Source organism: Meleagris gallopavo, chromosome 17 (genome assembly GCF_000146605.3).
Source record: "Meleagris gallopavo isolate NT-WF06-2002-E0010 breed Aviagen turkey brand Nicholas breeding stock chromosome 17, Turkey_5.1, whole genome shotgun sequence".
NCBI lineage: Eukaryota > Metazoa > Chordata > Aves > Galliformes > Phasianidae > Meleagris > Meleagris gallopavo.
In genome coordinates, this window is record NC_015027.2 from 107,275 (window position 1) to 131,382 (window position 24,108).

General features: G+C 40.4%; 2 protein-coding genes across 5 annotated transcripts in view; both read right to left on the reverse strand.

The window, feature by feature from the left end:
- LOC100542338 (clathrin heavy chain 1) overlaps positions 1-7,230 on the reverse strand; it is a 41,025-nt gene extending 33,795 nt beyond the window's left edge. Inside the window, exon 1 of one of the 4 annotated variants that reach the window (XM_010719946.3) lies at positions 6,477-7,230. In XM_010719946.3, the coding sequence (XP_010718248.1) occupies positions 6,477-6,518 (42 nt within the window). In that variant the 5' untranslated portion in view covers positions 6,519-7,230. The remainder of the gene's footprint in view (positions 1-6,476) is intronic. The other 3 variants (XM_010719947.3, XM_010719948.3, XM_003210844.4) reach the window with 3 other exon arrangements.
- An 11,137-nt stretch (positions 7,231-18,367) lies between these two features.
- Positions 18,368-24,108, reverse strand: part of SNAP29 (synaptosome associated protein 29) — a 9,192-nt gene continuing 3,451 nt past the window's right edge. The window contains exon 5 of the mRNA XM_010719950.2: positions 18,368-22,927. Coding sequence (XP_010718252.1) covers positions 22,770-22,927 — 158 coding nt within the window. The 3' untranslated portion in view covers positions 18,368-22,769. The remainder of the gene's footprint in view (positions 22,928-24,108) is intronic.

Here is a 24,108-nt window from a genome sequence, read left to right on the forward strand (position 1 = left end):
AGGCTGCCCAGGGAGGTTGTGGAGTCTCCTTCTCTGGAGATATTCAAGTCTCGCCTGGACGCCTACCTGTGCGACCTGGTGTAGGGAACCTGCTTTGGCAGGGGGGTTGGTCTCGATGATCGCTAGAGGTCCCTTCCAACCCCTACAATTCTGTGATTCTGTGATCTGGCTGATTGTTTCAGGGTACATTTGAATCTGAGACAGGATTTCTCAGGAGCAGAGGCAAGCAAGCTATGGACTCAGAGCAGCACAGAAGGTTACAAGTTTTAATCAACATATACACACATACACACTCACGCATTCATTTTTAGATAATCCTTGCAAGCAGGAAGCAGAACCTCCCTCAGCAGGTGCACTATTACTTTCTGACCCTTAAGAGACAGCAAACCACTGAAAGGAGAGAGGAAGACCATGCTGGCAGTGGATGCTATAGGCAGCACCAGCAGGGCGTCCCCTGCTTCAAAGGGCACTTTGCCTTTTATCCCCTCTGCAGTCACTCTCCTGCTTTGATTCTCTCCGGGATCTGCAGGGTTTGTTCCATTGCATGCTGTACCCATGCAGTCAACGCATAATACAGAGCCCAGGTAGAACACCTGTTTGCAAAACAAGTCTTTACAAAAAGAAGATAAACTACCACAGTCGGCTCTCTCTACAAAACAAGATATTTGCGGCGACAGCCACAAATATCAGTTCTCTTAAAACAGTCAATATTTTGTTCCATCCCAGAATCATTCTTCAGTCAGGGGCCTTTAGGTCCTGTACAACAATGAATACAGATGGTACAGTGTACAATCAATGAATATATAGATGGTATAGTATATCCAGGAGCTCGGCTGATGTAATTATTATACTGGAGTAGGAAAAGAAAGACACTCACCCTATCCTGGGTTCGCAAAATAGACTCCGGTGGAGCAGATCTCCAGAGAGATCCTTCCCCACTGGCAGTCAGCTCTTAAATGGCTCTAGGAGAGGTGCAGCCAGGCTCCAACCCCTTCCTGCAGCACAGGAGAACTGCCTTCACCTGTGCTCCCGTGGCTGACTCACTGCTCGCCTCAGGTGGTCAATCAGAGGTTCAGGCCATGATTCAGCAGCCCCATACAGGTCCCAAACTGACCATGGTTTGTTGCAGCTTATGTAAAGCTACTCACTAACCCATAAATTGGGTATGTAACTGAGATACTTAGAAATGCAGCACTGCATTGGAGCCACACCCAAGAAAGACCTCAGGAATAGTTTTCTCTTCAGCTTACTAAAGAATAGCTATTCAGCTTAGTAGTTGCTAATCTTGACATACATAAGCTTCAGTAATGCAATACAAGCTAAATGTATGCATGTGTAAGATGGAATCTGGAGGAGGAACAAACATCAGCACAATAATCAAGACTCATTCAGCTGTCTCCTCAGTTTATAGGTACATACTTCTGTACAAGCTAGTACACAGAAGTAGGTGCCATTCATGCCAAAAGGTTATCAAAGTTTAGACACTAAAGTATCAGAAGCAACTTGTAACTAGAGCTTCTAGAACTGTCCAGAGAGCATGTAGCTATTACAGGCTTCTGTATCAATAAGGTAAAACGTCTCCATATTAATATTCATGTAATATGAAAGTTTGTTACCCAATAAACACATAAGTTGTAGCCAAGTCATCTATGACCCTGAACAAGGAGGATAAGGAGCAGTTCCTTAGATTCAGTGTTCCTGATTATATGCTCTAGCCTTGAAAACATCCACTCACTGAAAATTATGCATTCACTCTTCAGTGCTGGGCATGAAATCAGTTCACCTACCAAAATATAACCTGTTGTGAAAGACTGATAAAGTGAAGCATCACAAGTGATTTAACCATAGGATAGCCAAGCTTGTCTTGATTTAATTAGCCCTAACTCAGAGCACTGAAGTAGAAGCACAGCCTCTGCAATGCCTCTTCTCAGACACTGTGCTTCAGCTTGACACTCTCCTCATGACAGCCACTTGACACTCTGTACAGTGAGACTCTTGAGGTGTTAGTCTAGTTCAAGTTCAGCTTTAAGCCCAAGCTTATTCCCTGCAAAATCTGGTCCCTACTGAAGAACCATAATACTTAAGGTATCTTTACTAAGAAATAAGTTTTTGCCTCAAATTCTGGCATAACTTCCAGTTCTAACTGCCATAACATCTACAGAAAGTTTCAGAAATTAACTATACATGGTGCATGACTATTGCTGCCATCCTCTTATTAGGCTAGTCAGTAAACTTCTTAAGGCAGAAATATTACTACTTCCTAAAGGATGGTCATGTAATTACTCCCTCAGTTAATAAAAAAAGCTTCCTATTTTAGCAATTTGAAAGCACTTAAGATTTACTTCCATCAGTGCAACAGTAAGCATCCATATCAGAGGGCATGTGCTCCATGGAAGAGTTCAACAAGCATATTCCTTATGACTACACATAAGAACAGGAGCAGATACTCTCTACAACTGTAAGAGAGGAATATTTAGCCAGCGTTGCTTCTTCACTATCAGGCTGAATGACCCAGATAATACATCTAATATTGCCTATCAAACAATTTTAAGAATGTTAAGATACTGATAACCCCTGTAATGATAAAAAAAATTAGCCAGCGATATATTATTTAAATGCCACAGGTAGGATGAAATGTGACTATTCATCTGAAGTTTAATGATCTTTTCCCATTCCAGTTTACTGATGCTTGTATACGAGAATTTTAATAAGCACTGGGCTTTCTAGTGCAACCCTCTTTCTGCAGAAAAACAGTGATCTAGACCAAGCCAGCAAAGACCAACTCAGACACTGACACAAAGTCTTTGAGCTAAACCCCTTTCTCTAGTGGTAAGTTCTTAAGACTAACGTACTGTGCTCAGTACTATCTCCAAATACTTGGGACATATCACCAGTTAAATGCTGGAGCTCACAAAACTTGATGGGGTCCAGAAAATATCCCACTCCAGCTTAGTGCCACTCAGCTCTAACGGAAACACTTTTCAGAGGTTTCAATTAACAGTTGTTTCAATCCCACTACAAAAGAGCAAGGCTTGTACAGAGGCTATGGGTGTCTAAATATTAAGCACTACCTCCTAGCAGCTCTGTAAGAACGTATCATTTAAAGCAAACTAAGAACATGGTAGTAGTTTCTCAGAGCACTTATGTAGCTTGCATAGCTATCTAAAGTTAAAACAACATGCCCAATAAGGAACTGTATATAGCCATTGGATATCCTGTCCCCACTACCAGCCCTCCTGTTGTTGCTCCCCATCTTGGCAGGCAAGGGACATCAAGGATGTACACATCAGCTGAAACATACAAGACCACAGGATTAGTTATAGCTGTAATTACACTTTTGTTTTTTTTTAAAAAAAAAAGAACCATTCCCTATACAAACCCATTCCTGTATGTCAATGATGGCGATCAGATCATCTGTCCAAAGAGTGTCTCTACCACACACAGGGTACTTCCCAATTCTTTGAGCAAATATGGTCTCCTCAACACTAAATAGCTGAGTCACCATGATATAGGTCTACCTTCTGAACAAGTCCAATAAGTTATTTACAGCTGGAAACATCCTGAATGCTTTAACATTCACATATGTCTAGCCAAAGCACTTTGGAAATCCATTACAGCTCAGCTCAATCATGCCTACTGCACAATAGGCAGTAATCCTTAAGAGGAGATCTCAAACTAATTAAAAGAATTAGTCACTCCAGAGAAAGCAGAAACCTGCCTACTGATCATTGTGCCTGTCCATCTACAGAACAAAGAGCCAAGAAACCCAAGACTTTGCATAACTGTTGTTTTCTCTACAGAGCTAGCTGAGATTTTTTACTAGTGAGAGCTAGAAAAAAAAAATCAAAAGGTGATGAAATTAAGCTTTTAAGAACAAGCCTATGACTAAGTAAAAGGAAAGTTCAATTTCAGATCAAGAACATTTTGTTCACTGAAGTCCAGTAATGTCAGTCCCAGTCAGTTTGCCAGCATATTTAGTCTTTTATGGCAATGCCATTCATAGAATCATAGAATTGCTCAGGTTGGAAAAGACCTTAAAGATCTGTATCTCTTACAGTAGCTACTGTCTGCTCATAAGCTCATACCAGGGTTGAAGGTGCAAGCTGTAATAACTTCTAATTTCACACACACTGTGACTAGCCGTCATTACTCCTTCACAGCCTTGGAGGTACAGTTTAGTTAGCAAAATGATCAACATAAAACAAAACAAGCTGCACAAGGAATGTAAGCAGTCTACCTAATAGTCCTTCAATTTTATGTGAACCAAAATCACAGGGTTTTTTCCCCCACATTTGTTTATCCAGATAGAGACTGGGAGAGTTCAGTACTTAGCACCACTTGTTTAGCTTCCCTGAAAACCACTTTCTGCATTACTTCACTTCTCCTTTTCTCCGAGTATAGAGAAGACCTAGTATAAGTGAAATAAGCACCAGGCCAAATTTGAAAATGAGTAGAGTTAACAGCTACTCTAGCTACTTACAGAAATACTTATATCTACAGATAAGAACTACAGTTTGAATTAAGATGCAGAACAAATTCATATAGAATCACTGATACACGGCAGTTATAAGAAGCTATTTTTGATTTAACATCATAAAGTAGAGTAGTAGATCTGTCATACTACTCACTTCAAATATGAGAATTTAACTGTAGCCAAACCAATTCCTTGGAAGAAATATGAGAAGAAAAAAAAAAGATTAATCTGGATGATAACGAAGCATTATGAACAGGAGTGAAGGCCTATTCTTGTCATAAGAAAACTTCCTACTGGACAACAACAAGGAGCAAAGAGTTAACACATCTAGAGTGGAGACATAATGTAAGTTAGAGTTGATAAAACCATACTTGAGATATCCAGCCAGAACAAACACTACCAGCTCCCACATTTCTTCTCATCTCCCTCCCCATTTCACCTGTCATGTAAAGACAGGTGCTGAAGTAACATTAAGGAGACTGATGAATTCCTGTCCCAGTCATTAACCTCAGTTTCCTAGTGTGGAACACTGCTTGGGAGCCACTGCTCTCAGACTAAGGGAGTAGAAGGGGAGCAGGGAGGAGTGAATCCCACAGAACAATCCCACACACTGGCATGGTCCTAGGGTTTCCCACACTCCCCTGTGCGGTCTCCTCCAGCATAGGCTCAGTCCTCCCAGTAATATCATAACACATAGGAGCAAAAGCAGGTGGTGGCAAAAAATAGCATGACTTCAGTAGGACTCCCTGGGGAAGTTAGTAGCCCCCGACTCAAACCAGAAGTGCTCTAGTGCTCACACGGACAGTGATGCAAGACAGAACTAGCCCTCAGAAACAGTCAGATAACATGCAAAGCAGGACACTGCACCTATAACATCAAGCATAACATCCACTTATCATCACTGCACAGCCAAAAACAACCAACAGGATCAGTGACACCTGCTAGCTTTAAGTTGTGAGAACCAAATGCTTCTTCCTAAGAAGAGTCTGACATTAAAAATGTTCTGATCCTTTACTTTCTTACTCAGACAGCTGCCCTGTAGCTACCATGAATTAACTGTATTACAGCAATCACTGCTATCCTATAGGGTTAAGGGGGGAGGAGTAATTCTTCACTATATTAAACTCTCATCTCCAGAGAGTAGGCAGGTGTGTGCTCCCACTGGCACAGAGCAGATATTTCTGGAACTCACTGCCCAATCATTTTTTTCCAGCCTTGGTCTCCTCCCAGAATGACCAAGGCAGTCCTCACAGTCACTCGAAATCACTCCCCAAAAAGGAGCTGCAAGGCCTGCAGCACTACCAAGTCTCCCAGAGGATGGGTCTACAGTTCATATTTTGAGATGGAAGACAGATTTGACAGAAGGAGGCTGTGCAGAGACAGCAAGATGACTTGCCAACTCCACTTCCTGTTCCCTCATTCATTTAGCAAATTCCTTTAATTCCTGCCTTACACTGCATGCTCACTGGCTGCTGTTCTCCCACTCCGTTTCCAACCCTTCCTTAGCACCGGGTTACGAAGGAACAGAGAAACCGGCTTGGCTGCATGACACCCATTAGTGATGGACCTCTTCCACCACTGATTCTAGTCATAGACCATAAGGAACAGAACTGTGTCATTCTGAAGAAGGGCTTTCTTTCTTTTCCATATCGTTGTGTTTGGAAGGGAGGCAGAGGCCCTCTGGGCCCTCGACCCCCAACCCGCAGCCACACGGCTCCCCGAAACCGGAGACTGACGGTCGCTGCGGAGAAGAGTAAATCTCGTACACCCCGAGAGGCGACGGCTCCCTCAAAAGCCTGGGGAGCCACTCTCCCTTCCCGGAGCGGCCCCGAGTGACTCTGCACAAATCGCGCCCGGCGGTGGATGGGGGCGCTGCGCCCCGCGGTCCCGCACCGCACGCTCCCCATAGCCCGGACTAGGCCGCGGCCGCCCCCCTCCGAGGCACCCGGGGAGACAGAAGGGAACAGCCCCCAGCCCGTGTTCCCTCTCCCCTTGAGCTCACCTGGAAGTGCTCCTGGAAGCGAATAGGCAAGATCTGAGCCATGGCTGAGGGAGAACTCCTCGGGGACGGGCGCGAGGAACAAGAGATGGAAATAAAGCGGGTGAGAGGGCACCGCTGCACCCCACACACGGCGAGGAGAAGCGTGGGGGGAGAGAGAGCGGGAGAAGGGGAGGGGGGAAGAGATGGAGGGGAAGAGTGACGCAGGCGCGGTATCCTCACAGAGAACGCGCCCCGCCGCCCTTTTCTGCCTCGCGGAGCCGCTCACTCCGGTGGTGGGATCACTCCGCTCCTCACAAACTCCGCCAGGGTCTTCTCAAATAGTCCCGTTCCGCCGCGCCCCCTCTTCCGCTACTCACCCCCAGCCTCCAGCCTGCCCCTCAGCCCATCGCCGCCTTTCCATCCCACATGACTCCCGCTGAGCAGCGGGGAAATGACTGCGAGGACAGGGGACTCCTCCGTGCCAAATTTTCAAAGTGGATATTCTTCCGCAGCGCCCCGTGACCCAGCTCCATACGGCGGAAGCAGGTGGGGGTCTGTGCTGTTGACTCCTCTCCCCGTCGGTGGTGCGGAGGCTCCCGTTCGAGGCAGGGGCCGATAACGGCGTTGCTCTGCCCTCAGCGCCGTCCGCCGAGGCTGACCAAAAGGGCGAGGGGCTGACAGGAGCTGAAGGACGGCTATCGGATGTGTCGTGGAGCCCCGCCGCTGAGCTTTGAAGTGGAAACACAGATCTTTCCACGAGATAACATCGTGAATTGGAAAGTTGTTGAGTAACTGAGGAGTGAGGGGTCAGATGCAAGCCGTAAATCAGAGCTTTCTGATATTTAAAACCTTGATTCCCATAGGCAGGCGACCCATCAAATGGGGGGTGCCCCATGCAGCCTAAAGGGGAGCCTGGAGGGCTGCAGGTGCTGGGGAAGCCCTGAGCAGAAGGCACAGAGGTGCCGCTGAAGGAAGAATTAGGAAATGCTTCTCAGAAGGAGTGGTAATGTGTCCCTGTTGCACAGGGAGGTGTTAGAGTCACCATCCTTGGAAGGTGTTCATGAAACATGGAGGTTTAGCACTGAGATATTTGTGCGTGCTTTGACAGTTGGACTTGATGACCTTAGGGGTGTTTTCCAACCTTAATAATTCTATGGTTCTGTACAGCCAAATCCCTCAGGAAGTCCACTTTCTATGTCCCTCGCTGGTGGTAGGCACCGAGGAAAAATCGAGCCAAGGTGGAGACAGGGTTTTTTGTTTTTTTTCTTCATAAGGTCACATAGCTGAATTGCCTTCATCTGTGCTCACAGGGCTGAGCGGGTCCTTTCCCCAGGTGCTCAATCAGTAGTTCAGGCCAGGACTCAACAGTTCCCATACACGTGCCCACTGGCCAAATCCTGCTAATTACAGCGTCCCATTCTTTTCATGATAAAAAAATGGCATCTTACTTTGTATATGCATTTTTGGCACTCTATTGTCCACTCATGTTTTCCTCCTCATTTTTGCCTTCTCCATCCAGTTCTGTGTTTAAAGATCTGTTCTTTTAACATCTTACTTTGCTGATCGCAAAGGTTGACTTGTTTGAAGCCTGATCAGCTCTGAAACATTTGTTGATAGTGTTTGAAATTTCGACACAAATCAAAAATATTTTGCTATTTTTTTTCTCCACTTTGCAAATGGCTGTTCTTCCATAGCTAATTAAGTTGACCTCTCTACAGCTAGCTGAACGTATGAGTGTTTTAGCTGAGCCTTCCAACCTTGTTTACTCCATTTAGTTTGGAATGCCTCAACTGAAAAGCACTGCTGGCCTTATGTAAGGCATTTCTCCAACAGTTTGAACTCTATAAAAAGAAAATATAAAGGGTCTCAGGTCTCTATCTGTATGTTGTGCTAGTACCACCCTGATTAGCTAACACCTTTCTTGCTTTCTTATAAAAGACAGAACTACAGCACTTAGCAGCCAAGGGCATAATCTCTAGTAATCCTTTCACAACAAAATGGAAAAGGTCCTAGTAAATGTTTATCTCTCTCTTTTTTTTTCTTTTCTTTTCTTTTTTTTTTGCCCCAGAGGTTTGGTTTTCTAGCTCCTCCTATGAATAGCAGCCTGATGTTCCTTTTCAGACTTTGAGAACTGGCCTGAGAAATGCTGCATTTTAGCCTTGAAAGGACTCTTACTTAAGTGGAAATACATTATGTGTGTTGTGCATGTTCCTAGTCTTCTTTCCACAGAATTAGTCTCATGGAAAAACAAAATGTGTTTCTCTTAAAATGTTCTTCTTGAAGTCTTGCTCCACAACATCGATTCAATTAACAGTTTAACTACAGAAGAGTTCAATTTGCAAATGCTTGGCTACTTTAATTTTTGTAAGTAAACAAACAAACAGTTCCCAGCACTAACATGTATCTTAGCCTACACGAGAGGCTACCCACTCATTGATAGCAGAGCTTGTGATTTGGGAACAAAGCCTCAAGCAGTAAGGAGTCTGCAGGCTGGACCTGCACATTCTTGTTGCTGATCAAACCATTCAGCATGACAGCAAAAGCAGGATTTGATGCACATCTGTTTCCAGTCATATGCTGACTGGAACAGTCCGAGTGACAATATTTTGCCTAACAGGTGAAAGCAAATCTTAGGAATGCTGTGTCAGCAGTCATAGCATGAAGATGTGGCAGAACAGCAAAGACAGCAGAAAAACTCCAGAAGACCTGATTTGATCTCACTAAGAAAAATTGATGTTTCATGCATCTCAAGGCGCTCACTAACTGCCCTGTTTGCTGTAGGATCTGGTTTGGAATTGTACTCCTTGATTTTCAAACCACACTCTCACTCCTCAGACATTTTCCTGCTTGTCTCCTGGAGCCTATCCTCTCTCCTTCCAACAAGCTCCTTGCTGCTGGGTCAATAACAGTCTCCTCTCATTTTCTCTTATCCAGAATTGACTCCTTGTATGCGTCCTGTAGTCATTCTCCATTGTAGCATAAAATTCCAGTCCTTTTCCCTTGGAATTCCACTCCTCTTTCCCCATCTGTTGTTGTTATAAAAATTGAATGCATAACTCCAGATTGTACCAAGCAGTTTGAGGCTATGGATACATTCTGTGGTTTTTACCTGTCATTGTGCACATTTCTGGCAGCAGGTTGGTAGAAACAGTAAGTGCAGCATTTTTCAAAAAGTAATCTGAAATAAGGATTTTGCTGCAGCGCTGTTTAGTAGGTGAATGTTTCATGCTCAAATTCCTTCTAGTTTATTCTCTGGCAGAGATACAAGTTTTTACACACAGCACTGAAAGGAAATATTTTATGGTGGATTTGCTACTGACACTTTCTTCATAAAGGTCATTTCATGAATTTATAGGTTGGTATATGAAGTCCCATCCTGTATTCCCTATGCATGGAAAGCTAAGCTGGAGATGATGAATTCTGATGGTATTTTATGTAAAAATGTATAGAAGTGTTGATGGGTAATAGCAGTGCAGGCTGGGGGTCTTCAGATTTCCCACAGAGCTAATGCCATGATGATAATTCACTTGTGACTTGCAAACAGTATGCCTGTCTTTCCTTCAGGAAATGTTTTCATTTAAAGAAGCCATTTCTGTCTCTCTCTGCGTAGAACACCGACATTTATGCTCCCTGTGTCTTAACATCATCATTTGGTTCTTCTCTGGACATGTGCATTCTCTAGGGTTTGCAATGCAGATGCTGAATCGCTTGCATGGTAATATATTGGGCAGCTGAAGTTGCAGCTTCATCTTAGCCTTGTAAAAACAGAGGTCTACTGGTCAGTGATGGAAAGCAGAAGAAAGGGTGTGAGAATCAACATCCATCTTCAAAATCGAGACAGAGGGGTCAGGGCTGCTTGCTATGCAAAACTTTTTTAAAGCTGAATTCCTTTACAGAATTTTCTCGGGTAATATATCCATGAAATGGACAGAGATTATACGTTAGAAAATACAACCAGTGAAAAGAAAGGTGGTAACTAATATAAATCAAATGTGTTTCTATCACTAATTTCACTAGTTCTGGAATGACAGAAACCTAACTGTATTATAAGTAGACAAAATAGAATCTTAGTCTAAATGGGCATAGTGGTTAAATGCCTTTCAGCAGAATAACTAGTAAGCATGCATAAACTATTGGAATAAAAGGCTGGAAATGGTCTAAAGAGGTCTTTGGTTATTACCTCTACCTTACAGTGAGATTTAGTGAGCCAGTGTTTTCCAATCACAGATCAATAAAGTGAATTAGGAAGTACTGACTATGTTGACTGTTAGGGCCTTTTAGCAACTTACTTCAAAATAGATCCTTGACAAGGAAACTTCAGTGTTCGTTTTCTTAACATAATTCTATTTTCCAGGAAACTGAATAAAGCCAAGAAAAGCAGAAACCTAATTATATTTTATAGTAGTAAAACATGCAGATGGTAAACAGACTTTTCATTTTCTTAGGACCGTTACAATATTCTTCCTCTGCAATTAATCCTGGAAAGAAACATTTGCTAAAAATATAAGTTATGAATTCCCCCTCATCCCCAGAAGCAGACAAGTCAATTATGGCTATGCTTTCACTATGTTTTCCTGTTTCCTCTTCTTCATCATAGCAAGTTTTCAGACCACTGGCCAAATTCAGCCATCTGATGGAGAGGAATAGACTCAAAGATAATAGATTTCTGCAAGTTTCATGAGAATTAGGCAGCCAAAGAATGGAGACTTTTAGTTAGACAGACTAGCTGGTAAATCTGTGAAAAAAAACGCACCCAAATCATGGAAAATAAAATCTTTGATCAATACTTGTACTCTTTTGCATTAATTTAAGGAAATGCTTTGTTCACTTTATGCCCAAATTCCTGCTTTTGTAGAAACCTGTACATTTTTCTGCATTAACTTTAGAGACAAATAGGTTCAGAAATCCCCGACCTCCTCCTGAAAACAGCATTATTTTCTCAAGTTCGCTCTCTTCAAAAACAGGTTCTTAGTAGACCGTGTAATGCTATCTTAGGTAACAGAGCACCCACCCACCTTTCTTTTTACCTCTCCTGTTACCTTGTAGGATTACAAGAAGCCGAAGATGAAATCACTAGTTTTCTTACTCTCATCTTGCTCAGTCGAGAATTGTTTGTGGAACAGATTTCAATAGGAGTTCTCTGCACTTCATAGTTCTTCGTGATATATACAACCTAAAAGTAATAGACTGGCTTCTCTGGAACTTCAGTCTTAAGTAACATTTTCAAGACACAAACACAGATGTTCCCCAGAGAGGTTCAACAGCCATACACATTTGCTACCTTCCAGATTTTTGAGAAAAATAACTGGCAAGACTACCAACATAGAATAGAGTGTAGGATTTACACAGATTTACACAAAGTCATCAGAACAGAATGTCTAAACCACCTTTAAAAATATTCCTACCAGTGCTAACAGAAGCAATATGTAACCATTTCTTGCTAACTGCCACCAGAATAAATTTAGATGACACAGTGATTAAGACAGCTGTGCCCCTTTATGCCAGTGCTTTCAGTGTAACTGATACTTCTGGTATCAGGCTTACTAAGCAAAGGGAAAAAACTCTTATGCAGAGGCAGCCTTAGCAAATAAGAAAGGGAATTTGTAATCCTGTCTTTTTAGAGTATAGTTAATCTTCTTAGAGATGCATATCTTTTAGGAAGATCTGCCCAGATTTAAAAAAAAAAAAGTTGTTTGGTACTTTCTGCTTTTTCTATAGGCCTACAAAAAGGCCTATAAAAGCAATACCAATTTCAGCAAAATATGCTATCCCACATAGATATCTTTAAAAAATGAAAAGAAAAAAAAAGGTGAAAACATACAAAGTACTAGTTGAAACATATATTTATTATATTTTGTTGCCATAATTTGCAGATGTTTGGTGTTCATCATAGAGTAATATGACTAGATGAAGCATTAATTTCAAAAGAATGTGTGGAGGTCCAGATATGCAGTGGCTTTTATTTGTCACCCTCTTTCTGCACTAAAAAATACTGCATCCAGGAACTAAATAAGTGTCAGAGTTCTCCCCCTTTCATACTCGCTATCTGCAAATCATTTGCCGAAATTCAACCAGAACTTGGTGTGGACACTGGATCAAGTAAGTTTGCATTATCAGAGCAAATCCAAAGTCCTTGTGCATTTCTATCTATTGTCATTTTATGAAACATAGATTGCTAATAATAATAAGCAACTCTTCTTTTGTTTCTTCGGTTATGCTGGAATGTGAGAGCTAAATAAATGAAAGAACCACAATTTTTGTGTGCCCTTCTGAAGATCGTTAAATATCTACATGCTTTTTTCCCAGCCCAGAATGTCACTGAGATAACATACACTGTGTTGCCCGATGCAAGAAGTATATTCAGTTAACAGATATTGCCAAGTTTGTGCCTGCAAACAGGAGCTTGGTTTCATCTTTTCCAACCTGAGAAATTCTATGATTCTATCTGGACTGTGACTGATCATACTCATTCACAAAGCAAGAGAACAAATTGTTGCTAAAAGACTGGAAATTCTGTGTTCAACCAATGATATCAAAACAGAGGCCAACGATATCAAAATACAGGCCATAGGATTAAAACACAAAACACAGACTGAATCCATCATTTGTAATATAAAGTTGAACATTCTGGAATGGTCTGTCCCTTCCCTGTCCAACTGCTCTTTTCAAAAACAATGCAGCTGCACTTGCTGGTGATACTAGGACTCTGGCAAGTGAGTGGCATGGTCCTGCTGTGGTTAGTCAGGGTTCTCTGACTTGCTTGGATTAGTATGTTGTCTCCTCAACTGATGAGTTATGAAGCAACAAAACTGCTTATCTCAGACAACACTTCCTCTCTAGTCTCCTTTCATAGTTACATATGACATTGTGGTATCATTTTCAGGTGTATTTGGATTGCAACCCTAATCCTAATCCAGCCTTCCAGCTCTTGTCTGAATCATATAAATACAGCAGCAGGAAAAACAAGCCTTTTATTCTCTCCCTTGTGCCAGGAGGGTATGATGAGCATCAGCATGGACATGTTCCCAAAGACCAAGATGTTTCCTGGAAGTCTGCTCACAGAACTCATAATCCATCTGTTTCCTGTAGAATACAGTTATTTAAAGCAGCAGAATTCACTTCAGAAACTTCATAAAGTAGCAGCTGTTTATGTTGATATGTCTGATGGGAATGGAAAATAGACAATATTGAGCCTATCTCAACATCACCTTTGATTCTTCTTTCCACTAGTTCTACATATCATCCTTTCTGGCTGTTCACAGAGACTTTTCTTTTACCCAGCAACCTTCCAGTCTTCATACTTCTTTCATACTACAGCAGAGGTACTAAAATAGCAGAACAGTTGATGAAAGTCAAAATAGAAATAAATTATATATTTATACTACATGGCCTATGAATAATTGAATAAATAAATCACAGAGCATCTGAGACTGTCATCAGAAGTTCCTTTCCTTAAGAACATTCATTTTAAGTAGTTCTGAACAGGCATGTAAAAGGTTGTAGAGGCTTAAAAAATATTTCCAAATGTTATCAATTCCGTAATTTATCACTGATACATGGAAGGATAAATTGGAATTAATAGTTTTCTCATATAGTAAATGAAAATTGTTCTTTCAGTACTTACCTTTACATCCTGACACGCGAGACCCAAGGAAGCAGACACCCCTAGAGATTCGTGAAGATCATTAACATGGTAGGACTGACTCAAAAAGTATTTCTACCATAGGCACAAAGTATGTGCCTAACCATAACAATGGAAGGAATTAAATGGTTTTAATATGATTCTCAACAACACAAAAATATGTCTATATTTAAGTTCACTTTTGAATTAAGGACTTAGCTCCTTGCATTCTAATATGCCCAAACCCCACAGTTCTGTCCTTGCCACTAGCTGCTGGTGTCTAATGATACCAGGAAATAAGTGATGTCCCACTATATACATCATGGTGAAAAGTTGCCTTCGTTGAGTTGCTCATCTTATCTCATTTAGTCACTCATGAAGCCCTCAGGCTTCTTGCAGGCTGCCACTGTAAACCCAGCAGAACACACGGTACCTTGAAAGGGGAATAAGACCTCAATGCTGTACCTCAAACCCTCATTTGTAAAGCAGGTGTATGGGGCTGCTGAATCACGGCCTGAACCTCTGATTGATCACCTGAGGCGAGCAGTGAGTCAGCCACGGGAGCACAGGTGAAGGCAATTCTCCTGTGCTGCAGGAAGGGGTGGAGCCTGGCTGCACCTCTCCTAGAGCCATTTAAGAGCTGACTGCCAGTGGGGAAGGATCTCTCTGGAGATCTGCTCTACTGGAGTGAGTTTCCCACACAAGCCCAGGATACAGGTGAGTGTACCTATAATTTCTGTTTCCTGATTTGGTGTAACAACATTGTAGCCAAGCTCTCTGTTATACCTTAACATCGATATGTTCTTTAATTGTATACTACTATACCATAACATCAGTATATTCACTAATTGTACTCTCAGTGAGCCAGGCAGGCCAAATATATTAACTTTACATTATGTCCTTCCTACGGAATTTCTTTAAATGGGTCAAGGGGGAGAACGTTACCCCCTTAGATTCCAGGGTAGATCCCAGGATTTGTGGGATCTCCCTATTATGAACTTTCCATTATCATTGAAAAATGGGGTCCCTTACGTGTTATGGGAAGTATCTCCCCATATCGCATGGCAGATAACTTTCAGGGACTTAGCAAAGATATACTGATCACAAAAGAAAGACAGTTAGCTGCTTCCACAGTAGCATGACCACAGCCACTATTAAATGCTTTAAATCATGTGGAAATGAGGAATGATACTTTAGAGAACGAAAACCAACTTTTGAAAGACTGTATTGAAAAGTTAGAGCAGGAACTTGGCATATTAACAGGGAAGAAACCAATTCTGCATCTTCCAATAGGTCAAGTTCATAACATTTCAATAAGCAATGACCAGGCTCCTGAATCAACAGACTTTGCTGATTAGGAAAATAAAACATCTAAATTAGATCTCGGATCTCTGGTTTTGACAGATCCACTAGAAGTGTGTCCTGTCATGACTCAGAAAACAAAAGAAGTACAGGACAAAGTGTTTTGGTGAATGCCCCAGTCCAGGAATATGTCTTGGGCGTAGATATTCTATGTGGTCTGGCTCTCCAGGCAACCATGGGAGAGCTCAGACTTCGACAGAGATGTATTGGTATCTGGGCGGTGCAGGCAATATTAAGAGGCCATGCAAAACATGGGCCAATTTGCCAGCCAAAACCACGCCGGATTACTGATGTGAGACAGTACAGACTCCCGGGTGGGCAGGATAAAATTTCGAAAACAGTGCAGGAATTAGAAAAAGTGGGCATTGTAAGACCTGCCCACAGCCCATATAATTCCCCCATATGGCCAGTGTGAATGTCGGATGGCACGTGGAGAATGATGGTAGATTACAGAGAATTAAATAAGGTCATGCCGCCTATTCATGTGGCTGTACCCAATATTGCCTCCCTAGTGGGCACATTGAGTAGGGAGATAAAAACCTATCATTGTGTCCTAGATTTAGCAAATCATTCTTCAGTATCGCAGTTGCTTAGGAATCACAAGATCAGTTTGCGTTTATGTGGGGAGGCAGGCAGTGGACCTTTCAGGTCCTGCCACAGGGGTACGTGCATTCACCAACGTATCGTCACAATCTAGTGGCGCGTGACCTGGCTGATTAGAAAAAACCTGATGATGTTAACCTACATCATTATATTGATGATCTCCTGCTGACATCTGACTTGCTGGATGGGCAGGCGGCAGATTCATTAACCGCCTATTTCCAACAGAGGGGATGGGCTATAAATCCCCAAAAGGTGCAAGGTCCGGGCCTGTCTGTAAAATTCCTGGGTGTGGTTTGGTCAGGAAAGACCAAAGTACTGCCCAGTGCTGTCATCGAAAAGGTTCAGGCGTTTCCAGTCCCAACAACATCGAAGCAGCTGCAAGAGTTTCTAGGTGTATTGGGTTATTGGTGTTCCTTTATACCTCACCTAGCGCAGCTGCTAAGGCCACTGTATAGACTCACAAAAAAGGGGCAGCTATCGGATTGGGGGAAAACAGAACAGGATGCTTTCCAATGGGCAAAACTGGCAGTTAAATAAGCCCAGGCATTGGGTATATTTGATCCTACCCTCCCAGCCGAGTTGGATGTTCACATCACTCAAGACGGCTTTGGTTGGGGCCTGTGGCAACGCCAGAGTTCTGTTTGGACCCCCATTGGTTTATGGTCTCAGGTCTGGCACGGAGCAGAAGAAAGATACAGTGTGATTGAAAAACAGCTATTGGCTGCATATTCGGCATTGCAGGAAGTAGAGCCAATAACTCAAATGGCTGAAGTTTTAGTTAAGACCACTCTGCTGATTCAGGAGTGGGTGAAAGATCTGAACCACCTTTCTAAGACGGTTGGTCCAAGCACAAACAGCGGCACGATGGGTCACCTATCTCAGCCAAAGTAGCAGTTTGTCTTCATCACCCTTGAAAGAAGAACTTCAGAAGATCCTAGGCCCAGTAACATATCATAGTGATGCACCAAAAGAAACACTGGTTGCTCCACCAGAGAAGAGTCCTGTTCAGGAGGGAAAATATCCTATCCCTGAAGATGCCTGGTACAGTCTTGCCAACAATGAAGTCACAATCCATCTAGAATAGCTGAGACAGGATTCCAAAGTCACTGTACTTAGAAAACCCAGCCTGGGATCCAGAGATCTTCCTAATTTGGCACTCCACTTATTCTGAGGGCACCTCTGTTTTCTTTCAAGAGTTATCAGCCCTTTAGTTCAGGACCCCAGGGCAGTTGTTCTTACTTTCCCATTTCAGGGATATATTTATTTGAAAGCAACAAACCGTCCAATCACCTAGCAAAAGAAAATGCAAACTGTGGGACTTCCTGCTTAAAAAAAAAACACTTTTCAGAAGTAGGGGAAAGAGGAACAAAAAACATCAGACAGAAGCACAGGCCCTTTCCATCTGTACATACTTGAAAAAGTTCTACGTGGATCAGGTAGAAACACTTCAGTGTGAAGCACCATCTTCTAAGTCTCAGAAACTGATTCTCCATGCAAGTAACAAAAGATAATAATATTCTTGGCGAAGATTCAGTATTCACTTCCCTACACCATTCTCTACCATTCTCAACTGTACTCTTGACTTAGAGATTTCTGTATGCAACTAAAAAGGTGCATAAAAGGAACAGCTCTTAGTTCCTGTTTGTTGGAGAAACTGCAGAGGCAGCAAAACAGTTCTCTGAATTTTAAGAGTCTGCCAGCCTGCCCAGCATAAAGATTCCCTTTTCAGAGATTCTGCAGTAGCACTTCTGAATCTCTGCGTCACTACTTCAGCAAAAATTAAACTTTGTTTTTTATAATAAACAACACAGAAGCCAAGTTCCTGACCTCATAAACAGGTAAGAACCCAGCTAAACACCAGGACATTTTGAAGACTTTTGCCATCACAAAATTTGGGACCATACAGGAATATTACATACCTGTTGCTTTTAAGTTTTCAAGATGGTACAATTATTTGTCTTATTCCTATCCTAATTGTCGTCTTCATGCATACTATTTATCCTTGATAATACCAGGAACTATAGCTAGATTACTCCTGAAGTAACATCTCAGATTATTTCCTCTTTGCAAGTAAAGGCTTTACATAAATGAATGCTTATCTGCATTCTACTTTCACTATCTAAGAAAATCTACTCAAGAGTCAAGTAAAACGTAATACCGTCTTTTTATGCTCAGAAAGCAAAACCCACCAGCTCCAAACTAATTTCCATTTTGACTCAAAATTTACAGAAAATGTTGAGGAATTTAATAGATCTTACTACGGGAAGGAATTATTTGAAGTTGTAATTAAATAAAAATAAAATAAGGGAAATAAATGCAAAATCCCTCTATTAACAATAAACATCTTTATTAACCAGCTTACCACTCAGTACTTGTTTAATTCAATCTTCTAAATTGCAGTCCATTTTAACATTTAAAGAAAAGAAAAAGCAAGTGATATACCTGGGTGGTATAGACATAAAGTCTTGTTTAAAAAAAAAAAAAGCTATGCTTCTAAAAATGCCTATAAAGGTCTATTGGTTCAGAAGGTAGAGGTTGTATTATCTATTTCACCATTTATCAAACAACATCACTTCAGAAAAGCTATTAGGCAGCAAAATATTTCAGATAAATTTCGCATATTAGAAATCAAAGCAACAACAAACACCACCAACAACTGTAAAACCTTCTTCGGGAAAAGACCAGATTCACATAGAGAGCATTTACATATAACCCAAATAAAGGCAGTAGGTTCTCCTTGAAGTGTTGGATAGCACACTTCGTGCACCCTGACAGGGCACAGAACAGTGTCTGAGTAATTTCGGTAAGACAAGAGTTCAGGCGCAGCAACACATCTTCGTAGCACGGACTAAAATACAGCTATGCATAATTTGTTACAGTATTTAATTCAACACTCAAGCAACTTCAAATCATACACACAGAGGAAACTAGTAAACATATCTGACTATTCCCACTTTTTTTTTCCTCCTTCCTGTTTTTAGCATATATCTTATTACGTTAGAAAGTGTATGCTAGTTCCCAGTGTTTAACAACTCTTCAAAATTTATTAGCAAACTTTCTGAGAAACAATATGTATCCTTTTACAAAGTAGACTGAAAATAATGTTTTCCTCTCTTACTCTGACCTTAGTATTAGGCTTCTACTGAAGCCAATAGGAATAATACTGATTAGAGCTATTTTGCTGCAAGAACATCAACTTCATATGCCAACACAAACGTATAGACAAAACAATTTATCAAGTTAGCACTTGAGTCTTCTGAAAGTCCTATACTTCATACAAAGTAAGTTTTTCAACAGTATCCAAAAAGAAATAAAATTGTACTTCATTACAGAAAAGAGTACAAAAAGTTACAGAAAGTCTGTCATTACATATATAAGGTGACATTTCTTGGAAAGGCAAAGATCACGGTGCTTTTTTTTCCTACCTTGGAATTTCCACCTTCCCACAGGAGCAAAAGTGACTCTAATGAGAAAAAAATATCACACATACAAAATACTGTTGTTTCTTCATGTAAATCAACAGAAAACATAAAACATGAAAGTTGAGAAAGGTAATTCAGTTAGTAGCAAATAAATATTAATAATTCCCATCAACATTTTTTCCCGTAAGAAAGAAAACTCAACATGTGAAGCAATCATTTAAAAAAGGCTATTAAACAAAACAAAATTAATAAATAGAACAGAAAAGCCTAAGTAGCAAGAAAATAATGACACATAGTGCACATGATAAGTCACAGTTTGAAGCAGTGATAGATCACCTGATGGGAAAGCAGGGTCAGCCCAGAGGAGCTCAGGTGCATACAATGTACCTGAGTGACCTGAGGAGTTGGAGCCAGGATCCACCCATTCCCAGGCCTCATTTAAGGGTTGGCAGTGGAGGCAAGGGTATTTTGCTGGAGATTTTTTCCTTCCTGAAGCCTTCAAAAGGTAAGCAGCTATTTTTTTGTTGTTGTTTTTTGTTTTCCTTCTCCTTTGTCTGCTGCTGCTGCATTTAGGCTTGTTCTCATTTGCTACAGCTAAAGACTTTGTCACCCTGCTATTGTTGCTGTGCTTTCCCCATCACCTTATAGCATTACAACGTGTTACAGAGACGATGAATTAAATTGTTAAAGACATGAGAAGTCAGACTTCTGTATAACCTCTGCATGTTGGAGATTTTAGTCTGCTTGGATTATAAGGCTCTCAAAGCAGAAATAGGGATTTTAAAAATTTCTTTTTATTCCCCTTCTTTACCTGTGTTTTCAAGGCCAAAGACATTCAGGATGTGCAAAACATTTAGTAATGCTGATACAACTAAGCTGTTGACCAAAACAATTGAGTTCATTCTGTAAATTAACTTAAACTAAAAAAAAAAAACCAAAGAGCTTACTTCAAAAAGACAACATATTGTTAAGACAACATTCAGTTAAATAAACTAAAATTTTAGTTGGGAATCAAGCTCTGCATTTATTTCATGTAATACAACAAGATCTTCTAGCTACACTTTTCCTCCACTAACCCAAACTTAGTGGGGGGAAAAAACCTCAATCTACATCCAAGTTACTGAAGTCTGACTTTGGAAAAAAAAAACTTAATTTTGAAATATCTGCATATAAGCGGGGGCAGATTTCAACCTACACTGAGTTATTTACTGTGGTGGTTTTTTGTTGTTGTTGAATATCTTATGTTCTTGACAGATATTACAAATCCTTTTTAAGATGCAAATGTTTCTGTTAATCAGCACTGGAATAAGTAAAAAAACCATTCTTTATACCCTATTAATGAAACAGGGAGTGAGTAAAATATGTAATCAGTACAAATACAATCATAATTGCAATATTTCTTCACTGACATGCTTAACAGATTTTGATAACTAATGACTAGTATAGTAAATCTCTAAACCTTCTCAAGGCATTAGATCATATAATTCATGACTATTCTAACAGTTAAAGAAAATTAATTATGACATTGACCAAGAAGGGGGATCATAACATTGACATTAATTTTTTTCAAAACTTCATATTAGTATAAATGATATCTTAAAGTGAAAGCAAATAATGCTTTTCATGCTCAAAAGCTCATGCAGTTTTAAGTCTCTGCAAGCGTTATCTTTTTTAGGGACTAAATTAACGATAGTAGCAAGATTAGGAGAAACAGAAGCACACCTTCCATCTAATTCACAACTCTATCATGTACTTTTCATAACGCTATGCTTTAGAAGTGTGTGGTTTTGGGGTTTTTTGTGATTGTCTTTAGAGTTGAATTCCCCAGAGATATAGTAAGTCAAGAAATGGTCAAGTTTTCTTAGGTCTCTTTAGCCTGTTGGGTGAACTTTATAGCAAGTCAATGTAAGGCATTCCCTTTAAAAAAAAAAAAAGTATGAATGTGATACTCATGAAAGATACAAGCTTGGTAGTCCTAAACACCTTAGTGATATTAACTAAGAGAATATTGCATCAGCACGAAGTGACTCTCTTCTTGGCCTTTCACTGTCAGTTTTGATAGCAAGTATTGCAATACTGACACAGGTTCTCTCCAGACTGAAATTACTTGTTTTCAAGAGAGACATCTAGTTCTCATTGTCACGTCTTCAGGTTGGAGCAGAAGTGTAGTTATTCCACAGCTGTATTTACAAATGAATAAAATGAAATAGAAGACCCAACTTGTATCTGGAAGACTCAAAACTTGAACTTTTCTTCATCTACGGGAACTTTTTGTATCTGCTAAAGCTAATACAGGAGTATGTGCATCATAGTTGAGCTTCTTAAAAACTCAAGGTGTGTTCAAGGAGAACACAGCATCTGCTCGCTCCTGAATCACCTCTATCTGAAATAAATATTAAATTAAGGAATGACTTCCTATCACCTGTTTGCATAGTAGCAGAACAACTCTCCATTTCTAAAAATGGAAACTAACCACCTACATAACTAAGTTGAGAAAGGGCAGAAAAGAGCAGATGGTGACAATTGCTACATAGGAATCTTAGGAAGTACATATGCATAAATTGTGACTTTGTTACCCAAACTTTTTGGGCACTTGCCAATCAACATTTCTTGCAAACCATAACATACCCTTACTGATTTTTACTGAAAATAGCATAAAGCTGATAGTATCCAGTGATCCACTATAAATACCACTGCTCATTGGAAAAAGTCATCTTAGGAACAAAAACAACCACAGGATTTTATCATTCTTGCATTACACTGTTGATAGTTTACCTTTTACGCCTTCCATTGAACAGTTAGCTCCTTAAGCCCCAAGAATGCCAGAAGGCAGTGATTTCAGAATTATTTGTACAGCTGGAAATTGGCATTTTTTCAACATATAAAATAGCTGTAGGTAAACAGAACTTGCAATGCTTGATCTGAACAAAGGAATACATTCTGTTCTCCCTGCCCCTCCCGGAACTAAAAAGGCAAAATGCAGCTAATTTTCTCATCACAGCTTTCAGGCCAGGGATACTGAAACTTTGTAGATTCTGGACTCCTCCATGTACCCAATGCACAGTAATACACAAAAATTAACAGTACTGAGAGATTTTGCTCAAAATGCACTTTTCCCATGTACACTGGAAAGAAATTTAAGGTATTATGCTACATTTTTAATGTCAACAAAATCAGTAGCCTAACAGGGGAAAAAAAAAAAAATATATATATATATATCATCCAAGATTGTTTTTCTTTTTAAAGAGATCTGCGGAGAAAAGACAACTGAGAAGAACTAATGCTGGACAAAAATTTGTTAGATCTTTAAAGTTGTCGGATTTTTTTATCAGTGCTTTTAATACCGATGTCCAGAATCTCTACTTTTTTGGTTAGCCGATCCAGCATATCATCTTGCTCCTCTATTTCTGTCTGCAGACCAAGAGCAAGGTTTTTCAGACGGCTTAATCCAGAAGACATCTCATCTGTCAAAGGAGAGATTGACCGTAAGAAGTCAAAGCAGTAGAAAGCATATTGTTCTAAATGGATACTACCAGGATTTCCTCTCCTTCAAAACCTTGAGTTAGAAAAAATTATTTACAACTGCTCAAGTCCAAGTATTCTCTAACAATGCTAGAAGCAAAATTTAAACACTGCTACTGCATTACAATCAGAAAGTAATCGTCTTTATTTCCATTACAAGTTAAATGCTTAAAACCAAATTCGACCTTTATGATGAGGGCACCCTCTAATGTAGTTTTCACTTTTTAAAAGATCTTGTTAATACTGAGCTATAAGCTATTTTTTTCCAACTGATCTGCATGCAGAGATATTCTAAGTACACTAAAGATTTAAGCAGTTAATTATTTAACATAGATGAGAAAATTAAGTTTCCAGAATTTGACCACAAGAAAACTATGCTGTTCTGTGCATGACTGGTACAGATGCTTCTGAAGCTATTAAGTTTTGCATGATTTGTGAGTAGAACAAATGTGTTTCCACTAACTCTTATGCTTGATCGTTTCTTTGATTTATTAGTTTCTGATTTCCTCCCAATCTCTTCTTGTTAGGTCAGCTAAATAGTGACACTTGTAAGCAAAGAGGCACACACTTTGTATATACACTACAGTAAAATGAAAAAGTCAGCTGAATATTTTTGGAAGTAATAAAAGAAATGCAGCAAATTCACTAATTATTCAGTACCTTTCAATTGTTCTATTTTCTGCAAAACAAGTCTATTTCAAAAGTTGCAGTTTTAAGTTCTCCTCGTCCAAATCAATGTACAATTTAACACATGCATGATACAGCTGTCAGTTTAAGTTCAATATATCTTTCAAGGTAACCTGTAAACTTTACATAATGAGGTACTAAGTACCATACTACTCTAATCCAGATGTCAAGTTGAGTCATTACTGTTTCTACTGTTTTATCTGATAAAAGATAATAAAAAAGGCTTCTTCAAGTATGTTAACAGCAAAAGGAAAACTAGAGAGAATGTGGGCCCCTTACTAAGTGAGGGGGGGGTCCTGGTAACGGGGGATGCTGAGAAGGCAGAGATACTGAATGCCTTCTTTACTTCCGTCTTCAGTGAAAAGGCTCTCCTGCAGGAATCCCACACCCTGGACGTTAGTGAGAGGGTCTGGGGAATGGGAGACTTCCCTTTAGT